General features: G+C 43.9%; 1 protein-coding gene across 6 annotated transcripts in view; it reads right to left on the bottom strand.

Annotated features, from left to right (window-relative positions):
- LOC101997947 (ecto-NOX disulfide-thiol exchanger 1) overlaps positions 1 to 16,253 on the bottom strand; it is a 468,349-nt gene that overhangs the window by 103,059 nt on the left and 349,037 nt on the right. For 4 of the 6 annotated variants that reach the window (XM_005355649.3, XM_026783287.1, XM_026783286.1 and 1 more), the window contains exons 5-6: positions 14,002 to 14,145; positions 13,103 to 13,240 (exon numbers count right to left, since the gene is read on the bottom strand). In XM_005355649.3, the coding sequence (XP_005355706.1) occupies positions 13,103 to 13,240; positions 14,002 to 14,071 (208 nt within the window). In that variant the 5' untranslated portion in view covers positions 14,072 to 14,145. Of the gene's footprint in view, positions 1 to 10,853; positions 10,901 to 13,102; positions 13,241 to 14,001; positions 14,146 to 16,253 lie in introns of those variants that run through there. The other 2 variants (XM_026783288.1, XM_026783289.1) reach the window with 2 other exon arrangements.

Here is a 16,253-nt window from a genome sequence, read left to right as displayed (position 1 = left end):
CTTCTCCCTTGTTTACTGCTGTCTGCTCCTCCGTCCTCCACCTTCTCCCCCTTCCTCACTGTCATCTCCACACTCCGGTAGGAATGTGTGGTCCCACCTTTGTATCCCCATCTTTGATTTAAACTAGCCATTCAGTCTAGCCCTGTGTTAACCCACACTTCTGTGCCCTGAGAAGAGCCACTCTTCAAGGGAAAGCTGTGTAGGGCTCTCAAATTCCAGTTAGCAACCTTGCTGGTCTTCTCAGTCACCCCTGCCTGGCCCACAGTGGTGAGAACCTTCAAGACATTCTCCCCTTCTCTAATTTTCTGCTCCCCAGCAGCCCACTTACAATCAGCAGATGTACCTGACTCTCTTTTTTTTCCTCCAAGAGATAAATTCCATCAGCAGGAGCTACTGGTACCTCTGTTACCAGAGCAACTCACACATCTGTCTGCTTCCTGTATTTCCCATGCAGTTAAGGGCTAAGGTGACTTGCCCTATATCCATCTTATCTGCATTAATCTTGAAATACCTGAAGTGTATTTTTTTTCTTGACAGAACTTTCCTGTTTTCATACGGTGCATATGCACAATTCCTGTACTTACTGACTCTGAGGATTGGCCATGATGGTCTCATTCATAGCGGCCTGCTTTATATTACTAAATTATTCCCTGTAAGGCACTAGTACAAATCCTAGATCCCTGGACCGCTAAGTCCCAAAAGGGTTTCTAGGAATCTTCGGATTTCAAGCACAAAAAAAGAGACATGCATATAAATAGGATAATTGAAATCTCTTAAACTCCAATATAATAATAATAATAACAACAACAACAACAACAAAATCTCCATGATGCCTCTCCTCCCTTGCCAACAGTGTTTTGAGCTGAGGATTTCTTCAAAAATGTGTAAAAATGGGCCTGGCATAAGGCAAAACTAAAGAGGCCTTTCTTTAGTTATTCCTCTACAAATCTTGAGAGAGTAAAAGGTAGCAGATTCCAAAATTACCCTCTTCTCTCTCGGCATCTGTAAGTAAGCTTATTAGTGTCACCCAGGCTTTAGTTCCCTTCCCCTGTTATAAGGTGGCTAACATCACCTCGCAGAATAGTAAACAAGGATATTTCCAGTCTTCGGCATGCATTAAATTTTCAATTACTGGTAAGTTCTTAGAATATGGAAATGTGTTTTATGCTGTGTTTTGGGTTTTTATTAGCATATGTGCACTATACAAAACAACATGCTTCAGTGTGTTTTTATTGGAGCACATCATGTACTTGGACCATACACCCATATTACCTTCTCTTATCACCCCACACCCCCATTCATTCTCTTCTTCCCCAAAGGTTCCCCATACACTTCCGTGGAACTGACAGGTTTTGTTACGATCGTTTTGGGCACTCCTTAAGTCATTCACATCACACCCTCAGGTTTACACTGCTCAGATCTCCAAGGATACATACAAACGTTTGCAAAGACTTTGAACACTTCTTCCAGCCACAGGTAAGTAATAGGGATGGATTTTATATGCTACCTCAAGTAAAACAAAATGAGGAGAATATATGAAGTGACAGTTTTCAGAGACGGGACAATAGAACATGCAGGGTGATGAGCATCTGGACATATCTGAAACCAAGTCTATGACGGCCTTAGCCCTCTCTCTGGAACAATCCAGGACTCAATTCAGAGAAGGGAAATCCAAGCAGAGTCTTTCTTCGACTTAAGTTCAGCCTCCACAGGACTGTGGGCTGAGCACAATGAGTCGGACTTAGCAGACGGGGTGTCTACACATCTTCAGGGTCCTCAGCCTACTGCCATCACAATGGTTGTGAGAAAGAATGCCAGTGGCTGGGGCAAAAGCCTGGGGAAAGGATGAGAACAGAGCCAGGTCGGAAGCTCAAAGGGGGCTGGAAAAGGGCCAAGTTTTCAAAAGCTGGAGGTGTGGGGAGGGACTTGGCAACCCATGGAGGAAAATCTCCCAAGTATTTCACCTGGAATTAAGCTAAATTCTGTGTGGTCTACAGGGTTCCCTGGACATAGCTACCCAAGCCTGATGGAAATTTTGAGCAAATTCAAACCGTTTCCAAGAAACTTGACCTGATCAAATCCCAAAAATATTTGAGGAAATTAAAAACAACAACAACAACAACTATCCCATGGTAATGTAAAATTCAAAGTGTTTGACAAATACAATGCAAACAAAGAAGAGGAGCACTTGGCCAGGAGAGAAATCAGACAGGAGAAGGAGTCTGAGAAGGAGCACAGATAAGAGAATTAGGAGATAAGCAAAAGGAAGAAACTCTCACAAACACGCTCCAGATGCACGAGAAGGTCGAAGACGGCATTAACATTATGGGGACTGACAGGAAAGCCACTTTCCTACGACAGACACAATCTGGAGAGATCATGATCAATTATGAGAAAAATACATCAGCGGTATCCAGCAGTGTGGTCTCCCTCGACATCTCACTGTGACGAGAGATAAAAAGACTATACTTTAGAAACGTCTATGGGCCAAGCAGAAAACTTCCTTCATCAAGTTTTGTATATTATTCATATAAATGAGTAACATCGTAAAGCTACTCAGTTATATAGCTCTGAACCCCAAGCTCTATGTTTGATAGTAGAGAAAATACAACGACAAATTAAGTATGAATTAAATTCTTGCCTAACAGAAACCAGGACAATCTATTAGATAAATGATAGTCATGGAGATGCATAATGCAATATTTCTACAACTTAAGGTCATAGTATGGACACATAAATAAGACTGCAAATAATTTAAAGGGAGTGAAATAAAAAAGATATAGACTTCACTGTGTAATTACTGCATATTAACAATTAAGAGATTTTGACATTATAACAAAGATTCAATATACATTTAATATGTATTAGTGTACACACACACACACACACACACACACACACACACACACACACCAGATTGAGGCCCCTCAGATCAATCTTGGTATATGAATTTAACTACGGATTTTGCTCCTGTCCCCTGGCAAATAAGAATGTTCTAGGTGAGGGAAAATACATGATTTTCCTCAGGACTTAACTAAATCATTACTTCTCTAGCGAAGCCTTTTTCAACCTCTCCCCAAAAACCTCTAGGTAAAAGAATGCTCGTCTCAATAACGGCCCGTGGTTGACAATCATTTGCACAGTTTCTGATATAGCATCTGTATTATTACTTTTCTATTGCTGTGATAGAGGTTCTTTGCGGGGAGGAGGGAGAGTCTCATGAGGTAGCACTGCGTGGCCTAGAATTCATTCTGTAGATCAAGCTCTCCTCCAACTCAGAGACTGGCTTGACTCTAGCTTTTGAATGTTGATCTTAAAGCTGTTCTCCACTATGCCTGACAAGACTGTTGCGTTGAGTTTTTGTTTTGTTTGCTTATGGTTCCAGAGAGCTAAAATTCATAACAGTGGGGAAGATACAGCACGCTGTCAGGAGCAGGAAGTTGGCTGATACATTTCCATCTACACCGGAACTAGAGAGAGAAAACAGGAAAGAGGCCGAGGCTCACAACCCTCAAAACCTACCCTACATGATGTATTCTTTTAATGAAGCTGTGTCTCCTAAGGGTTCACAACTGCCTCAGACAGACCACCTACTGGTGACCCTGTCTTCAAAAACATGGACCCATGGGAGGCAATTCTCACTCCAACGACTGCAGCTTCTTCTCATGTTCCCGCAGCACCTCGCCTGCTATGTAAACTCCAGTTTCTCTGCTTCCTGAAAATTCTAAACCTCTGAAACATCCTGGGGTGTGAGTAACTCTACTAACACAGTGTCCTAATGTCCTGGGCAGAAAGGGTACAATAACTGTGCAAAGCGAGGCGAAACCATCACAAGTACAGGAAGTACGGTCTACAAATCATGAACTCTAAGTCAAGGGCCTATCTGCTTTCTGACCCTGGGTAATGAGGACTCTTTCGATTAGTTAGAAAATGAAAACAAAAGAGAGCGCTGATCATCTTCTCTGAGAGAGTCCCACCCCTGTGTGCCAGGCTTCCTCCCTGGATCAGAGAGTACCATCATCAACACAGGAGACACTTGACATGAGAAGCGTGCTGGCATGAGCACTATTTTCATATTAGATGCAAGCCTGTGTGGATTAGTCTATTGATGGAGTGCCCCGAGCATCTGTGAGCTGAGGGGATGGTGTGCGGCAGATTTTTCCACAATGCATTTGCTACCTTAAACCCCATCTCTCATTTCAAGCTTTGGAACCCAGCAATAGACAGAATCTAGCATGTCACAGAAGAAATATGAGAGAGGACTGGGATCAGAAGTCAGACTGAAATCAGCATGCGCAGACAGAGGACCTTCCTAATTGCACAGTAGAAAAGTCCCATGGCATGCAAGACCATCATGTGTTATGGTGGCCAAGGCCACTTCTCCGTCTTCCCATCCTACCTGGGCCAAGGGCCCACTAAGTAGACTGTTCACTACATGCTTCCTCACAAAGGTTCCTCAAACTTGTCTTGCCAAAAAGGAAACCAGCTACCTGCCCTTCCCCATCTTTTCTCTTACCCTCCCCACCACTGAGTCAGTTTCTGGGGCTAGACTCCTAGGATTCCGGGTCATTCTTCACTTTCCACTGAGTCAGTTTCCGAGGCTAGACTCCTAGGATTCCGGGTCATTCTTCACTTTCCTTATATTCCACATGGACTCAGTTCACCGTTCCGAATCTCTCTATAATTATTCATAAATATCTCTTGAGGCCCTTCACATAGTTACCGCTCCGATACCAGGATTACAACTAGCCTTATTTTATTATTGTATTGTGTCTGTGCAACTGTTACAGCCTGGTATCTAACGTCCTGTTGCCAACTTCCCACACTGCTATGGGTGATCTGCAGCACTTAGAAAGTCCCCTGCAGAGATACAGTGCTACCTCACCCCTGCCACGCATGTCCTATATAGTGGCACCCTATAGCACCCATACTTACAAGAAGCATCTCCACTCGGGCTGCTGATTTGGCTGTGCTTACTCACTATTCCTCTCTCTCCACTGACTCCGCTACCTGGCAGTGAGGTCTATGTCTCCTAATCCCAGCGTTCAGCACAACATCTGGCTTAGTAAATCTCAGTTAAAGGGGCAATGCTTGAGGAGATGAAAGGATTTAGCAAATGCCTCTTCATACCTGGGCACATTAAAGAGGATAAAAGGTGTCCCTGGGAGGATTAAACAACCCAAGGAGGGAACTAGAAGAAAAAAATAGTCTGAGGAAGCAGAGATGAATGAAAATGAATGAAAACCTCAGGGGAGGGGAGTGGATAATAAAGAAGACCGTGGGAAAGCACCCCACATTAACCCTCCCATGCGTCAGAGTTAAACTTCCAGAGTTGTGGGAGCTGGCAAAGACAGGGAGCTAGGCACATGAGGAGAAGACAGCACGGAAGGAACTCAGGGCCACGCAGAGTGATGGCAGCTGTGCACAGGTGGAAAGAAGTCCTTCCTGCTTTCAAGGTAATCCCTGGGGGATGGGCACTCTGGCGTGTGTGGACCTCCGTGTGGCTAAGAGGGAGTATGATGTCTCTTTCAGATATGACACAGGGCATGTTAAGGAACTCAATGTGAAAGACTCGTGTCAACTTGAATTGATAAGAGCTAAAGAAAGAGTGTTGACATTAAGAAAGAAGATGTCACCAAACAGGAGAGAGGAAGGTATAATCTCATGACCAGAAGAGATGCACGAAGTCTCCTGCACTCCAACTCTCCTTCCAGTTGACTGTCACCCCTTTGGAAAAGGAACTAGGATAACCCCATGACAGCTCCACACCTGCTGCATGAGGACCCCCTTTCCTGCGTGTCGTTCCCCAGTAGAGACTCCCATCTCTGATGTGAGGTCATCCCTTAGCCTGAAGCCCTCACGCTCTGTGAAATGCCCAGGTAGGGGCTCCCATCTCTACCCAGACTCTCCATTATGATTCTTATCCTGTCACCTGAGAGTTTAAATGGGAATTATCCTGTAACAGGGGGACAATGCCTCTAGATACCATAGGCTACCTACCGGACATTAAGTCCAGTGCCAAGAATGGGTGACTTCTTTTGGAGTTGTTGGTCCCTGGGATCCCAAAGATCGCCCCCCCTCCAACTAAACATGGCAGGAGACTGTCATTGCTTTTGGTTACCATCCAGACTCTAACAGTCAGATTATATTGTTGAAAACATCACCTGTTTGAGTCATAGAACATGGAGAAACTTGACCTGGAAGCTTCGTCCTTAACGGCTTTCAGAGTGCTCTGAGGTGCTACGTATACTCCCGGAAAAAAAAAAGAGGGAATCACTATTCTTAACCTAACTGTGAGAGCTACAGTAACAGCTAACCTAAAAAGATAAAGTCACTGGTGCGAGGGAGGCATGGCTGTAATTAACCCCTTTGTATTAAAGGTCGGTTGTATTGGATTAACCCCCTGGATTAGATTGAAGGTCAGTTCTTCCAGATGGAAGTCATGCCTGCCACCATTAATGGGGCCAAGAACCTGTGACCTAGAGGACAACCTACTACTATAAGTCTATATATGAAACCAACTTCAAATAATTTATTACTATACCCAAAGATGAAGACATCTCTCACCCCTCATCAGAAAGGCTTCTTCTTGCAGTAGGTGGTGACTAACTTAGACATCCACAACTGCACAGAATGAGAGATTAAAATGCAAAGAAGAAAAGTCTTCAGAGTACTTGGTTCTAAATGCGACATCTATATCATGCTTCCTCCTTCCAAAGCTCAGGGGTCGTCACGAAAGAAGGGATGGGAAGTAGACGACTATGAGAAACGGGGCTTCCTGGGCGTGACAGGCAGTGGCTTTTATGAAGCTGGGACAACATGTACGAGACCCATGCAAGCTCAAGTCAGATAAATAAACCCAGCACGGAGGGCGGGGGGGAGTCATGAGCCCTGCCCCTAGCTGGAGAGTACTGGAGAGTAACTGCTGAGAGCGTGGGAGTCAATCGTTTCCAAGGATGTGGCCCCTGAGAGTCTCCACATGATTCAGTAGATAGCACTGTACCAGTGCAGACATTGGCAGCACTAAGGGGACACAGTGGATTTCTTTGACAGAGAACAGTGTGGGCAGGGGTGGGGAGTAAACTTTAATCAAAACGTATTATATGCATGTACGAGATTATTAAACAATAAAAACATTAATTAAAATTATTTTAAAAAGACACGAAGTTAGGAAGGAGGACATGTGATCTTGAGGGGAATTGGCAGGGGAGAGTGAGGGGTGAATATGTTCAAGATATATTTTGCATGTGTCTACATAATGAGAATAAACTTTCATTTTATTTATTTAGTTTTATTTATTTGTTTGGTTTTTTTCAGACAGGGTTTCTCTGTGCAACAGTCCTAGCTGTCCTAGAACTCTCTGTGTAGAACAGGCTGGCCTCGAACTCATAGAGATTCACCTACCTCTGCCTTAGAGCCATCACGCTTGGCTTCAAAGATTAAATTTTACAAAATGAGAGAGAGAGAGAGAGAGAGAGAGAGAGAGAGAGAGAGAGAGAGAGAGAGAGAGATCTGAGATTTGGACACTGGAGAAGAAAGTGTCTGGCTGCACAGATAGCCAGAGCTCAGGATTTGACAGTTAGATTCTGGTTTGTGACACCGGAGGTGGGGTCCTTATATAGGAACAATGTGTTTCACAGAAAACTGAGAACCTGAGAACAGGTTTCAGGAAAGACCTGAGCAGCGAGCAGCTGTTAACAAAGGTAGAATTGCATAGTGACGCCGTTCAGCTACAACACATACAAACACAATCTTAAAGGTCATGTGAGCGGTGGCATATATAACAAAGAAATGTGGATGCACGGGCAGAGGTTTTCCTTGGCTGATAGGAAATGCCCAGAGCAGACAGCCACACTCTGGTGTCTCAGGAAATACTGATGGGTATTTACTAAAGGTCGGATTAAGTGGAGAATTCTACATACAAGGTCCAACACTGTGGACCTTGGTGTGTCAATATAGTAAAGAGTCAGAAAAATCTACAGAGAAAGCAATTTACCTGTGCTTACCCCAGAGTTGGCCATGGCTATCAGGCCATCTCTATACTAAAGCAACAGTCACCGTCCCTAACAACAAACAGGGGATACAGATCTTCCAACTGACCACAGCTCCAACAATGTACAAAACACTGTTAAGAAAACAGACAAACAACAAAAACCACCCTCAAAATAATTATGGGGAGAAAACAAACAGGAAACAGTAAGAGGAGGAAAACGACATCCCCCTGCAGCAGAGGACATAGGACGGATGCATAACAATATAGTGCTATAGTCTGGACAAGAGAAAAGAGCTCCATTGCTATGATGTTGCACAGAACCTCACAGGAAGGTACATGGGCATTCGTGAGAGCGGGCGCAGACGCGTGATGATAAATGACGGAGGCACATATGTGGCAGCAGGAGACAGCACAGCAGAAAAGTACGACACTGTGGTAAGAAGTGATACAATTCCTGGGGAAATCCTTCTGATAAAATCAAAGGATATGAAACTGTGTACTTTGCTCTGCTGATAATTTTAATCTCTCAATAAACTGGAGAAGCATCGAGAAACAGGACTTAGTGTCAGTTTAATTTTAACAAATATGGGAAGATTACTTGGCCGTTTAGAAAATATCAGAAACTTTGGGAGAAAGCCAAGCGCTCATAAAACGAGCTTCTCTATAATCCTGTCAGAGATACGGCAGGGACGCTTTCTCGGAAGGGATGCTACACTAAATAATCTCCAAGTCCCTTCTGAAATGTTAAAGATGGTCTCTAACCTTCTATAGTCACACTGAAGAACTCCAGGTGGCCGCTGGGGACAGTGAGCCTCCTGTGGCTCTGGCTATGCTGAGAGAGAGGAAATAATTCTACACATGAAGTTCAGTAAAAGGGACGGCAGAGCTTCCCGTAAACAAATTAAACAACTGTACGAATTGACCAATTTAGTTCTGGAATAAAAACAGATCGCTAATAGACAACAGATATTTTAAAAACAGAGAGACATTTATAGAAACCTGACTTCCGATAAAAGATAGAAGGGTCAATGAGAAAATATGAAACTGGAAAAACATATATCAACCTCCAGAGTATGCAAACTAGTCTGTACTTAAAATACAAGGAAGAGTTCATAAAGGAAAAATTTCTTAAAGGAATTAATATTACGAAGAAAAAATAAGGCTAGATAAATATTTTAGGAAGTATGAAGTTAGAGTGTTAAAATAGATTTTTTAAAAAGTAAGCATACACCAATTAGAAGTGATCCATGAGCACATTTGGTAAAATGAGTTCAAAAGGAGAATGACCTATTTATAAGAGGAAAAACATAAATAAAAACCAAAAAGGAAAGGGGGCACAAGCAGGGTGTGTGTGCCAGCTTCCTGGCACTGTGAGAAAATGCCCGAGGGAGTAATATTTTTTTCCATAACAAAAAATTAAAGAAAACGGGATTCACAGGCATGAACTGATGCCTAGTTCTCTGAACCTGGCCTGGGAGGTCACAAGCCCTAATGGGGAAGCTAATACTACTGTTTTGCTAGACGGTTCTAAACTGCTTTATTTTTTTCTGTAACACACACACACACACACACACACGCACACACACACACAGTGTATGTGTTTTGCCTGTATATATGTATGTGTATTGTGTGCATGCCTGGTACCCACCAAGTCCAGAAGAGGAAACCAAATCCCCGGAACTGGAGTTACAGACATTTGTGAGTCACCATATGGGTGCTGGAAACCAAACCCAGTTCCTCTCTAAGAACAGCCAGTGCTCTTAACTGTGGAGCCATCTTTCTGGTTCCTTCAAACTGTGTTTTAAACGCTCATGTTTTCATATTTAAAGGAGCGCTCTTCTTGGTCTTCATTACAAAAGCTTTTATTTTATGTAGTGGGTGACACGGTCAATTAAAAAACTCATAGTTGTCCCAAATGCCAAAATGAGTGATGGTGAAGGGATTAGCCCTAAGTGGGACATCTACGTCACATCGACAAATTACAGGGACAGGATCGAAAGCAAGATCCTGAGCCTTCCGCTCAGGAACCCGCCACAGCAGTGGTTATCTGCACAAGACCTACACACAGACCAGGGCTGTCACCATTGTGTCACAGGGGGTGTGGCTCGGGAGGCCCTACTTCCTCCCGAGCATCACGGAAAAGTCAATGGTTGCTAGAGGAGAAAGAGTCATTTCTTCAATGATGTAGCCACTTATAGACGGTTGGTGTCCCTGTACATAACCTACCCCACACTTAGACAAGAAACTCAAACCCAGTGAGTCATGCACAGGAAGACACGAGAGCAGGGGGAGGCTTGATGGAAAGAAAAGGGATTCAGAAGAAGAGGGAGAGGAATGGGAAAACGGCCTGTCGGGTAGAAATAGCTAAAATTCACTAATACATGTGTGAAACTGACAAACAGGTTTAACATGGGAAAAATAGGATACGAAGCCAACAACATTCAGCAAATACTGCATAGAGACGCACGTTTGATATAAGCTACCACACTAAGTGTTCCGACAGGTCTTAGCAGACATGATCACACGACAGTGATCATGAGTGATCACAGTGCTCCAGAGAAAGCCGCTCAGAACAGAAGAGTGGAAACGGATAAAACACTTGGAGGGTGGCTCCCGACCTGACGGGTGACTCACCTTTTTAACATGAAAGCATACAGTGGGAAAGAGTTGAAGGTGACACGTTCACAGAACACATATAAAAAAAAAATTCATGTTCCCAATGACTGAAACATTTCTTAGGGGAAGAAAGAGCCAGAAAGAAAACCACACAAAGACCAGCCAATTTCAACAGAACCAGACAGGATGCTGGGTCAAGAATTGCAGTTAGCGGATCCTGAGGACATACCCAAGTGCAGTTTACCTCATCGGGCTACAGAAGTGAAGAAGAAAAGCCTGGAGACACTCTGAAAGACTCAAAACCAGTTTCGGCTGTCTGGCTAATACAGGAGACAGAGAACACAATTCAGGGCAGATACGGTAAATCTTCTATAACGAGTAGGGCTGTAATTCTTTTCATGGTAGGTTGCTAGGAAAAATCATAAATTGGTCATGGTTAAAATGTCAGAAGACTCCAAATTGTGAGGAAAAAATAATGAATTATTGCGGTTTGGGCTTACTCTAGAAGTCACACGTTTTCTGAGAGAAACGGGAGCTGAGACGAGAGTGAAGCCATCTCTGCTGTGTGAATATTTCAATTAGGCAGCTGGGGAAAGGTAAGTGGGGAGTACAAATCTCCACTCTCACGTTATCGAAGGGAAGTATCTGCAGATGAGCTTCTGAGAAAAGGGCCTGGATAAGCTCATTTGTAATGCGGACAATGTCCTTTATGTGTGCACACCCACCCGTAGAGCAGAATGGCTGCCAATCATCATAATTCCATAGCATGCTTCAAGGTCTGATTTCACTAGCAACATAGCCAAACTAGCCAGAAACTTGCAATCCTTCCACCTCAGCTTCCCTAGTGCTGGAATTACAGGTGTGGACCATCTCAGCTGGATGCAGTCCAGTCTCTTTCTCTCCTTTAGGATTCCTGGTCTCACAGTTTTCCTGTCGCCTACCTCCTCTCCTGCTCCATTTTTTCTGTGCTAGAAAGAAACCATGAGGGTGGAGAAGTGGCTCCATGGTTCGGAACACTGGCTGCCCTTCCAGAGGACCTGGGCTCCATTCTCTGAGCTCACACAGTAGATCACAACTGTTTCAACTGTTTGTGATCACAGCTCCAGGGGTCCGATGCTCTTTTCTGGACTCTACGAGCATTGGACACACACGCAGAACACAGAGTTACATGCAAGCAAATCATCAATACATATAAAAGTTTTAGAAGAGAAACCATATGTACATACATATATATGGATACTTTTAATTTAATATGGCATTTTTTTTGTTTATGAACACTGTTGACAAAAGAGAAGAGGAGGGAGGAAAGGCAGCATGGATGAAGGAAGGGAGAGAAAGGATGAAGGAAAGACGGAAGGAGAGATGGAACTTGGCATTGTGGGTAGAATTAAACATTCCAAAGAGAATCAATTCTGCTTTAGTGCACACCATCCACCATCTCTGGACTTGGTGGTCAAAGACAGTAAGACAATTATTCTGCTGTATATCATCCTTCAGTATGCACATCCCAAGAGGATGCGGGCTAGCCCACTTGCTGACTGTTGAGGCCTCTGTACCCATGAGAACCTCGGTGAGTATTTGTGGAGTGAGTGGGCAGACATGCAAATCCCAGTATCTCTGCTGACAAAGCTCATCTCCCATCCTTCAGAGCCCCAGGGGCTGACCAGCAAGCTGCTATATTGCATCTTTACCACCCACCACTGAACACGTGATCCTGCACATCAGCTTGGTAGTCCTATCATCTGTCACTCGTTTCCTATTTCAATTTATTGAGACGTGCTTTATACTGGTGTGTATGTATGTGTGTATATATATATATATGTAATATAATATAATAATTTTCAAAGCCTGTTTTATAAAGCATACATAAAACCCTCAAGAAACACATGTTGAATTAAGCAGTAAAACCTTTAAATGACCTTTGACTCAATGCTATTTCTAAAGATGCCATCTATTGGTTGCTCTGAATTACTCTTTCAGATGGTGTCAGGCAGCAAAGTCTGAATGGTGTCAGTTGAACTGAGTTTCTACATGTGACACTTTGCTAGAAAAGTGACCCCCGACACTTTTCTCCTACTTCCACGTTTGTAACACTCCGGGAGCGTGAGTCAAAACGGCAGCCAAACATTTGTCTACCGAGCCATCACAGGGGAGATGGCGATCAGACAGAGCGAGGCACAGGAATAAGTTTCGCAAGTTGGAAAGAATCTATGAGCCATCCCATCTACCAGTTTGAGAGTGTGATTGCCACTGCAGGGCTATGGAGGAAAGATGCGGTGTGTACCAACAGCGCTGAGGGTGAGGGTTGCTGAGACTGAAAAGAGCAAAGTGCAGAGGAAAACAATCTCTCGTGCAAACAGCGGGACATGCCCCAGTCAAAAAAATCAAAAGCCATGTTCAATCTGGGCGTGTAGAGGGATTACCATGGAACACCTGTCACCCACAGTGTTTGGCAATACCGCGAAGCATCTTTGAAACCAGGAGAAAGCTTACCAGACACGAGCTGCTGGCCAGGCAACCCCACGGGAACCATGCCCAAGTTATTCATAGCCGTGGCCCAGGCTGTGGGATCCGTGACAGACATGTTGAGCTGGGTAGTGTCTAGGGCTATACTCCCCAAACCATCAGCTGCTGCGGGAGAAACAAACTCAGCTTAGTGTTGACAGGTAAGGCTCTTCCCTTGCTTCTAAAGATACAAGGCTTTCTCTAGCACATAGCTAGACATTAAAAATAACACCACGATCCACGCTACATGAATAATTTCTACAGATGTAAGAGCATCAGGACAGACGCATAAAAATGGGAGCATAAAGAAGTGTGTTCATGGAACATTCTAGAAGAAAACTTAATGGCATGAACTCTGTACTGTTTGTGCATGCCATGAAGGAGGGTCCTCTGAGGAAACGTGAAGAAGCACTTCCTTCTTCTGTAAGGCAACACTTGTTAAGGGACAGGGTCTACAAGAAAGCAGAGAGAAGCCAACTGCCTAGAAGGGCAAGATAGACAAATGTGTCTGTTTCTGAGGATTACGCTGGTCCAGGTGTCCTTTCTAACCATCCAACAAGAAAACAAACCCCTCCCATGACCCCTCTTCATTCTCTTTCAAATTCATCACCTCTTTTTAGACTATTTCTTAAAAATGCTGGCTGATAAAATGGGTAAATAAAATTTGAAAACAAATAGCAGAAATTAAACAGAAAAAAAAGAAGACCGGAAAACTGTGTTAAATTTGATTTTTCACTTTTTTTTTTTTGTCTTTTCTTGAATTTCACAGCTTCCTCCTGTCCCCAGGCTCTGGCCCCTGATTTCACACCGATTTTCATGGCTGAGCAAGCTTTGCCGGTAAGAATGCAAACGATCTCGTGTGTGTCTCACTGGCCACCAACCTTTACCTGCTGCCATCATCTGGGGGAGCTCCTGAGGACACTGGGCAATGCTCTCGAACTCAGCTGCATCTACCATTGGAAGACAAGCACCATGGGGCGCCCACGTGCTTTGACAGTTGAGTGGAGGGTCCCCTCGGAGAACATCGGACTCTGCAGAGGAGGAGAGGATTGTGGTGAGGCAGGGACATTCATGGTGAAGGAATGGTTTATCATCTATTTAAACACAGAACAAAACACAAAAGAACCACTTTCAGCAGCAGGGCGCAGAACTCAAGGTGCTTGCTGCCTGACCGGCCGTGCTGTGCGCAGTGGCTCCTCGCCACTGCACGGGAGACTGTGCGGGTCACCTTATCACCTCACCTGGCTCAGGGCCGGCTTCTGAGGGTGTTAGGGTTTAGTCTCCTGCTGCAGCCTCTTTGCCTATAAACCTTATCAGCGCCGGCACAGCCTCTTCCACACACTGCACACCAATAGCTGGGGCAGGCTAGGGCGAACATGATTTCTTTTCAAGTTAAAAAAAAAATTAATTGATGTTGTTATTTTGGAAGACGGTCATCTGTGAAATGTATTCACAGAGGACAAAAAGTAGGGAGGAAGAATAAAAAAGCAGGAACCTTCTTTCTTTCTTTCTTTTTCTGTAAGGCCGGCAAAGGAGCTAACAATCATCAGAAGAGGCCACGGGAAAGAATGGCAGGGCCCGTCCTGGGAAGAATCTACAAGGCTGCAGTAGCAGAGGCAAAATGTTTGTTTTTCAGTTCTATAAAATGACGAATTTAACTGGCCCAAAATTTGTGCGATCCAAATTTTCTTGAGAATTACATGGCATATAGTGTATGTATATATGTGTATGTATGTATGCATGTCTGTATATATCTATATATGTATTTTGTTATATTCAACATGTTTTTCTAATAAATATAAATAACAATATAACATACAATAAGGTTATGAGGATCCTCCCTGTGACATTAATTATAAAATCATAGTATTTTCTCCACCATTACAAATGCAAAAGCCAACCCTGTACACATTCATAGCTTAGGTGCATGTTTGCCATTGGCGAACCTAGACGAGCAACCCAAAGACTGCTTGAGATGACCACTAAAGTTAAATAGTTGTTTTCATTTAGGTGCAAATTTACTTTTCCCAGGAGTCACATTGCTGTTCAGATGTTTATATATTCTGATGTTTGAGTACAGTGTGAAGTTTGAGTATTTCAAGTTATGTTCCTTGATTCTTAGGGCCAAGGATCAGTAGCCCACCCCTTGATAAGCACGGTGAAGCCAGAAAGCTTCCTGCTGGTTCAACTAAAATGCACGCTCACGTCTCAGTATCTCATGGATAGGTGCTCAGTGAGAACGTGGCTTTGGTAGTTCAAAGGATCCCTAGCTGTCACTAAGAAGGGCAAATGAGATGCTGGGCATTTTCCTCCCAGTTACCTATCACCTAGCAGTGGATGATTCCAATCTGGGAAACAAACTGTATTCATAATACATATACCCAAATTTTCTGTTCCGTACCACCACCAAATGAATCTAGAATGTGCTGATGTACGGTATACCACTTATCACAGGTAACAAATGCCACAAGATAGATTCTATCCATATGAATCACGTTCAGCAAATCCACAGCAAGGTTGAGTGCATGCATGCCCTGTAGCTGGCCACTCATCAGCACTATGGTGAAGCCCCAGAATGCTTTTCTCTTTGCTCCAGCACTGCAGGCACCGAGGCAGAGCCGGACAAGCATGTCTCATCCTTCTCTTCAACAGCCCTGTAGTGGAGCAGCCTCGGATCATCACAAGGTCACTATTTGTCTTACTTGGTTCCCTAAATGAAGTGGGGTTGGCTCTCTTCCCGCCGCTCAGATCTCCACAAATGGACATCAATCACACTGCTTTTTCCTTCTTCTGTCTAATGAGTGTGCAGTTCTGTAACGCTCTATCAGAGAATATCTCCTTACATTGTTGGCTTTACGGCTTGTGCCTCTCTGGTTATTCTTAACCTTGGCTTTTCCTACAGTGTTACAGGGATGGCATTAGCTTGTCTTGGCTCCACACCGTCTCTTCCAGCTTCCAGCTCTATACAGGAGCATCAAAGGCCCTGTGTGTGGGGGGGTCCATGGCCTCTCTCTGTATCTTTCACAGATACCTTAACAATCTGCTGCTGTTTCAAAAATGATTGCTCTATTAGCGGGATGTGGTTTGTAATCTCTCATTTATCCCTATCTTGAGCTCTGTGACTTTCAATTATAGCTCT

The sequence above is a fragment of the Microtus ochrogaster genome, chromosome 17 (assembly GCF_000317375.1).
Source record: "Microtus ochrogaster isolate Prairie Vole_2 chromosome 17, MicOch1.0, whole genome shotgun sequence".
In the NCBI taxonomy this organism is placed as follows: Eukaryota; Metazoa; Chordata; class Mammalia; order Rodentia; family Cricetidae; genus Microtus; species Microtus ochrogaster.
The sequence above is the reverse complement of the archived record's forward strand: the minus strand, read 5'-3'. Positions and strand labels throughout refer to the sequence as shown.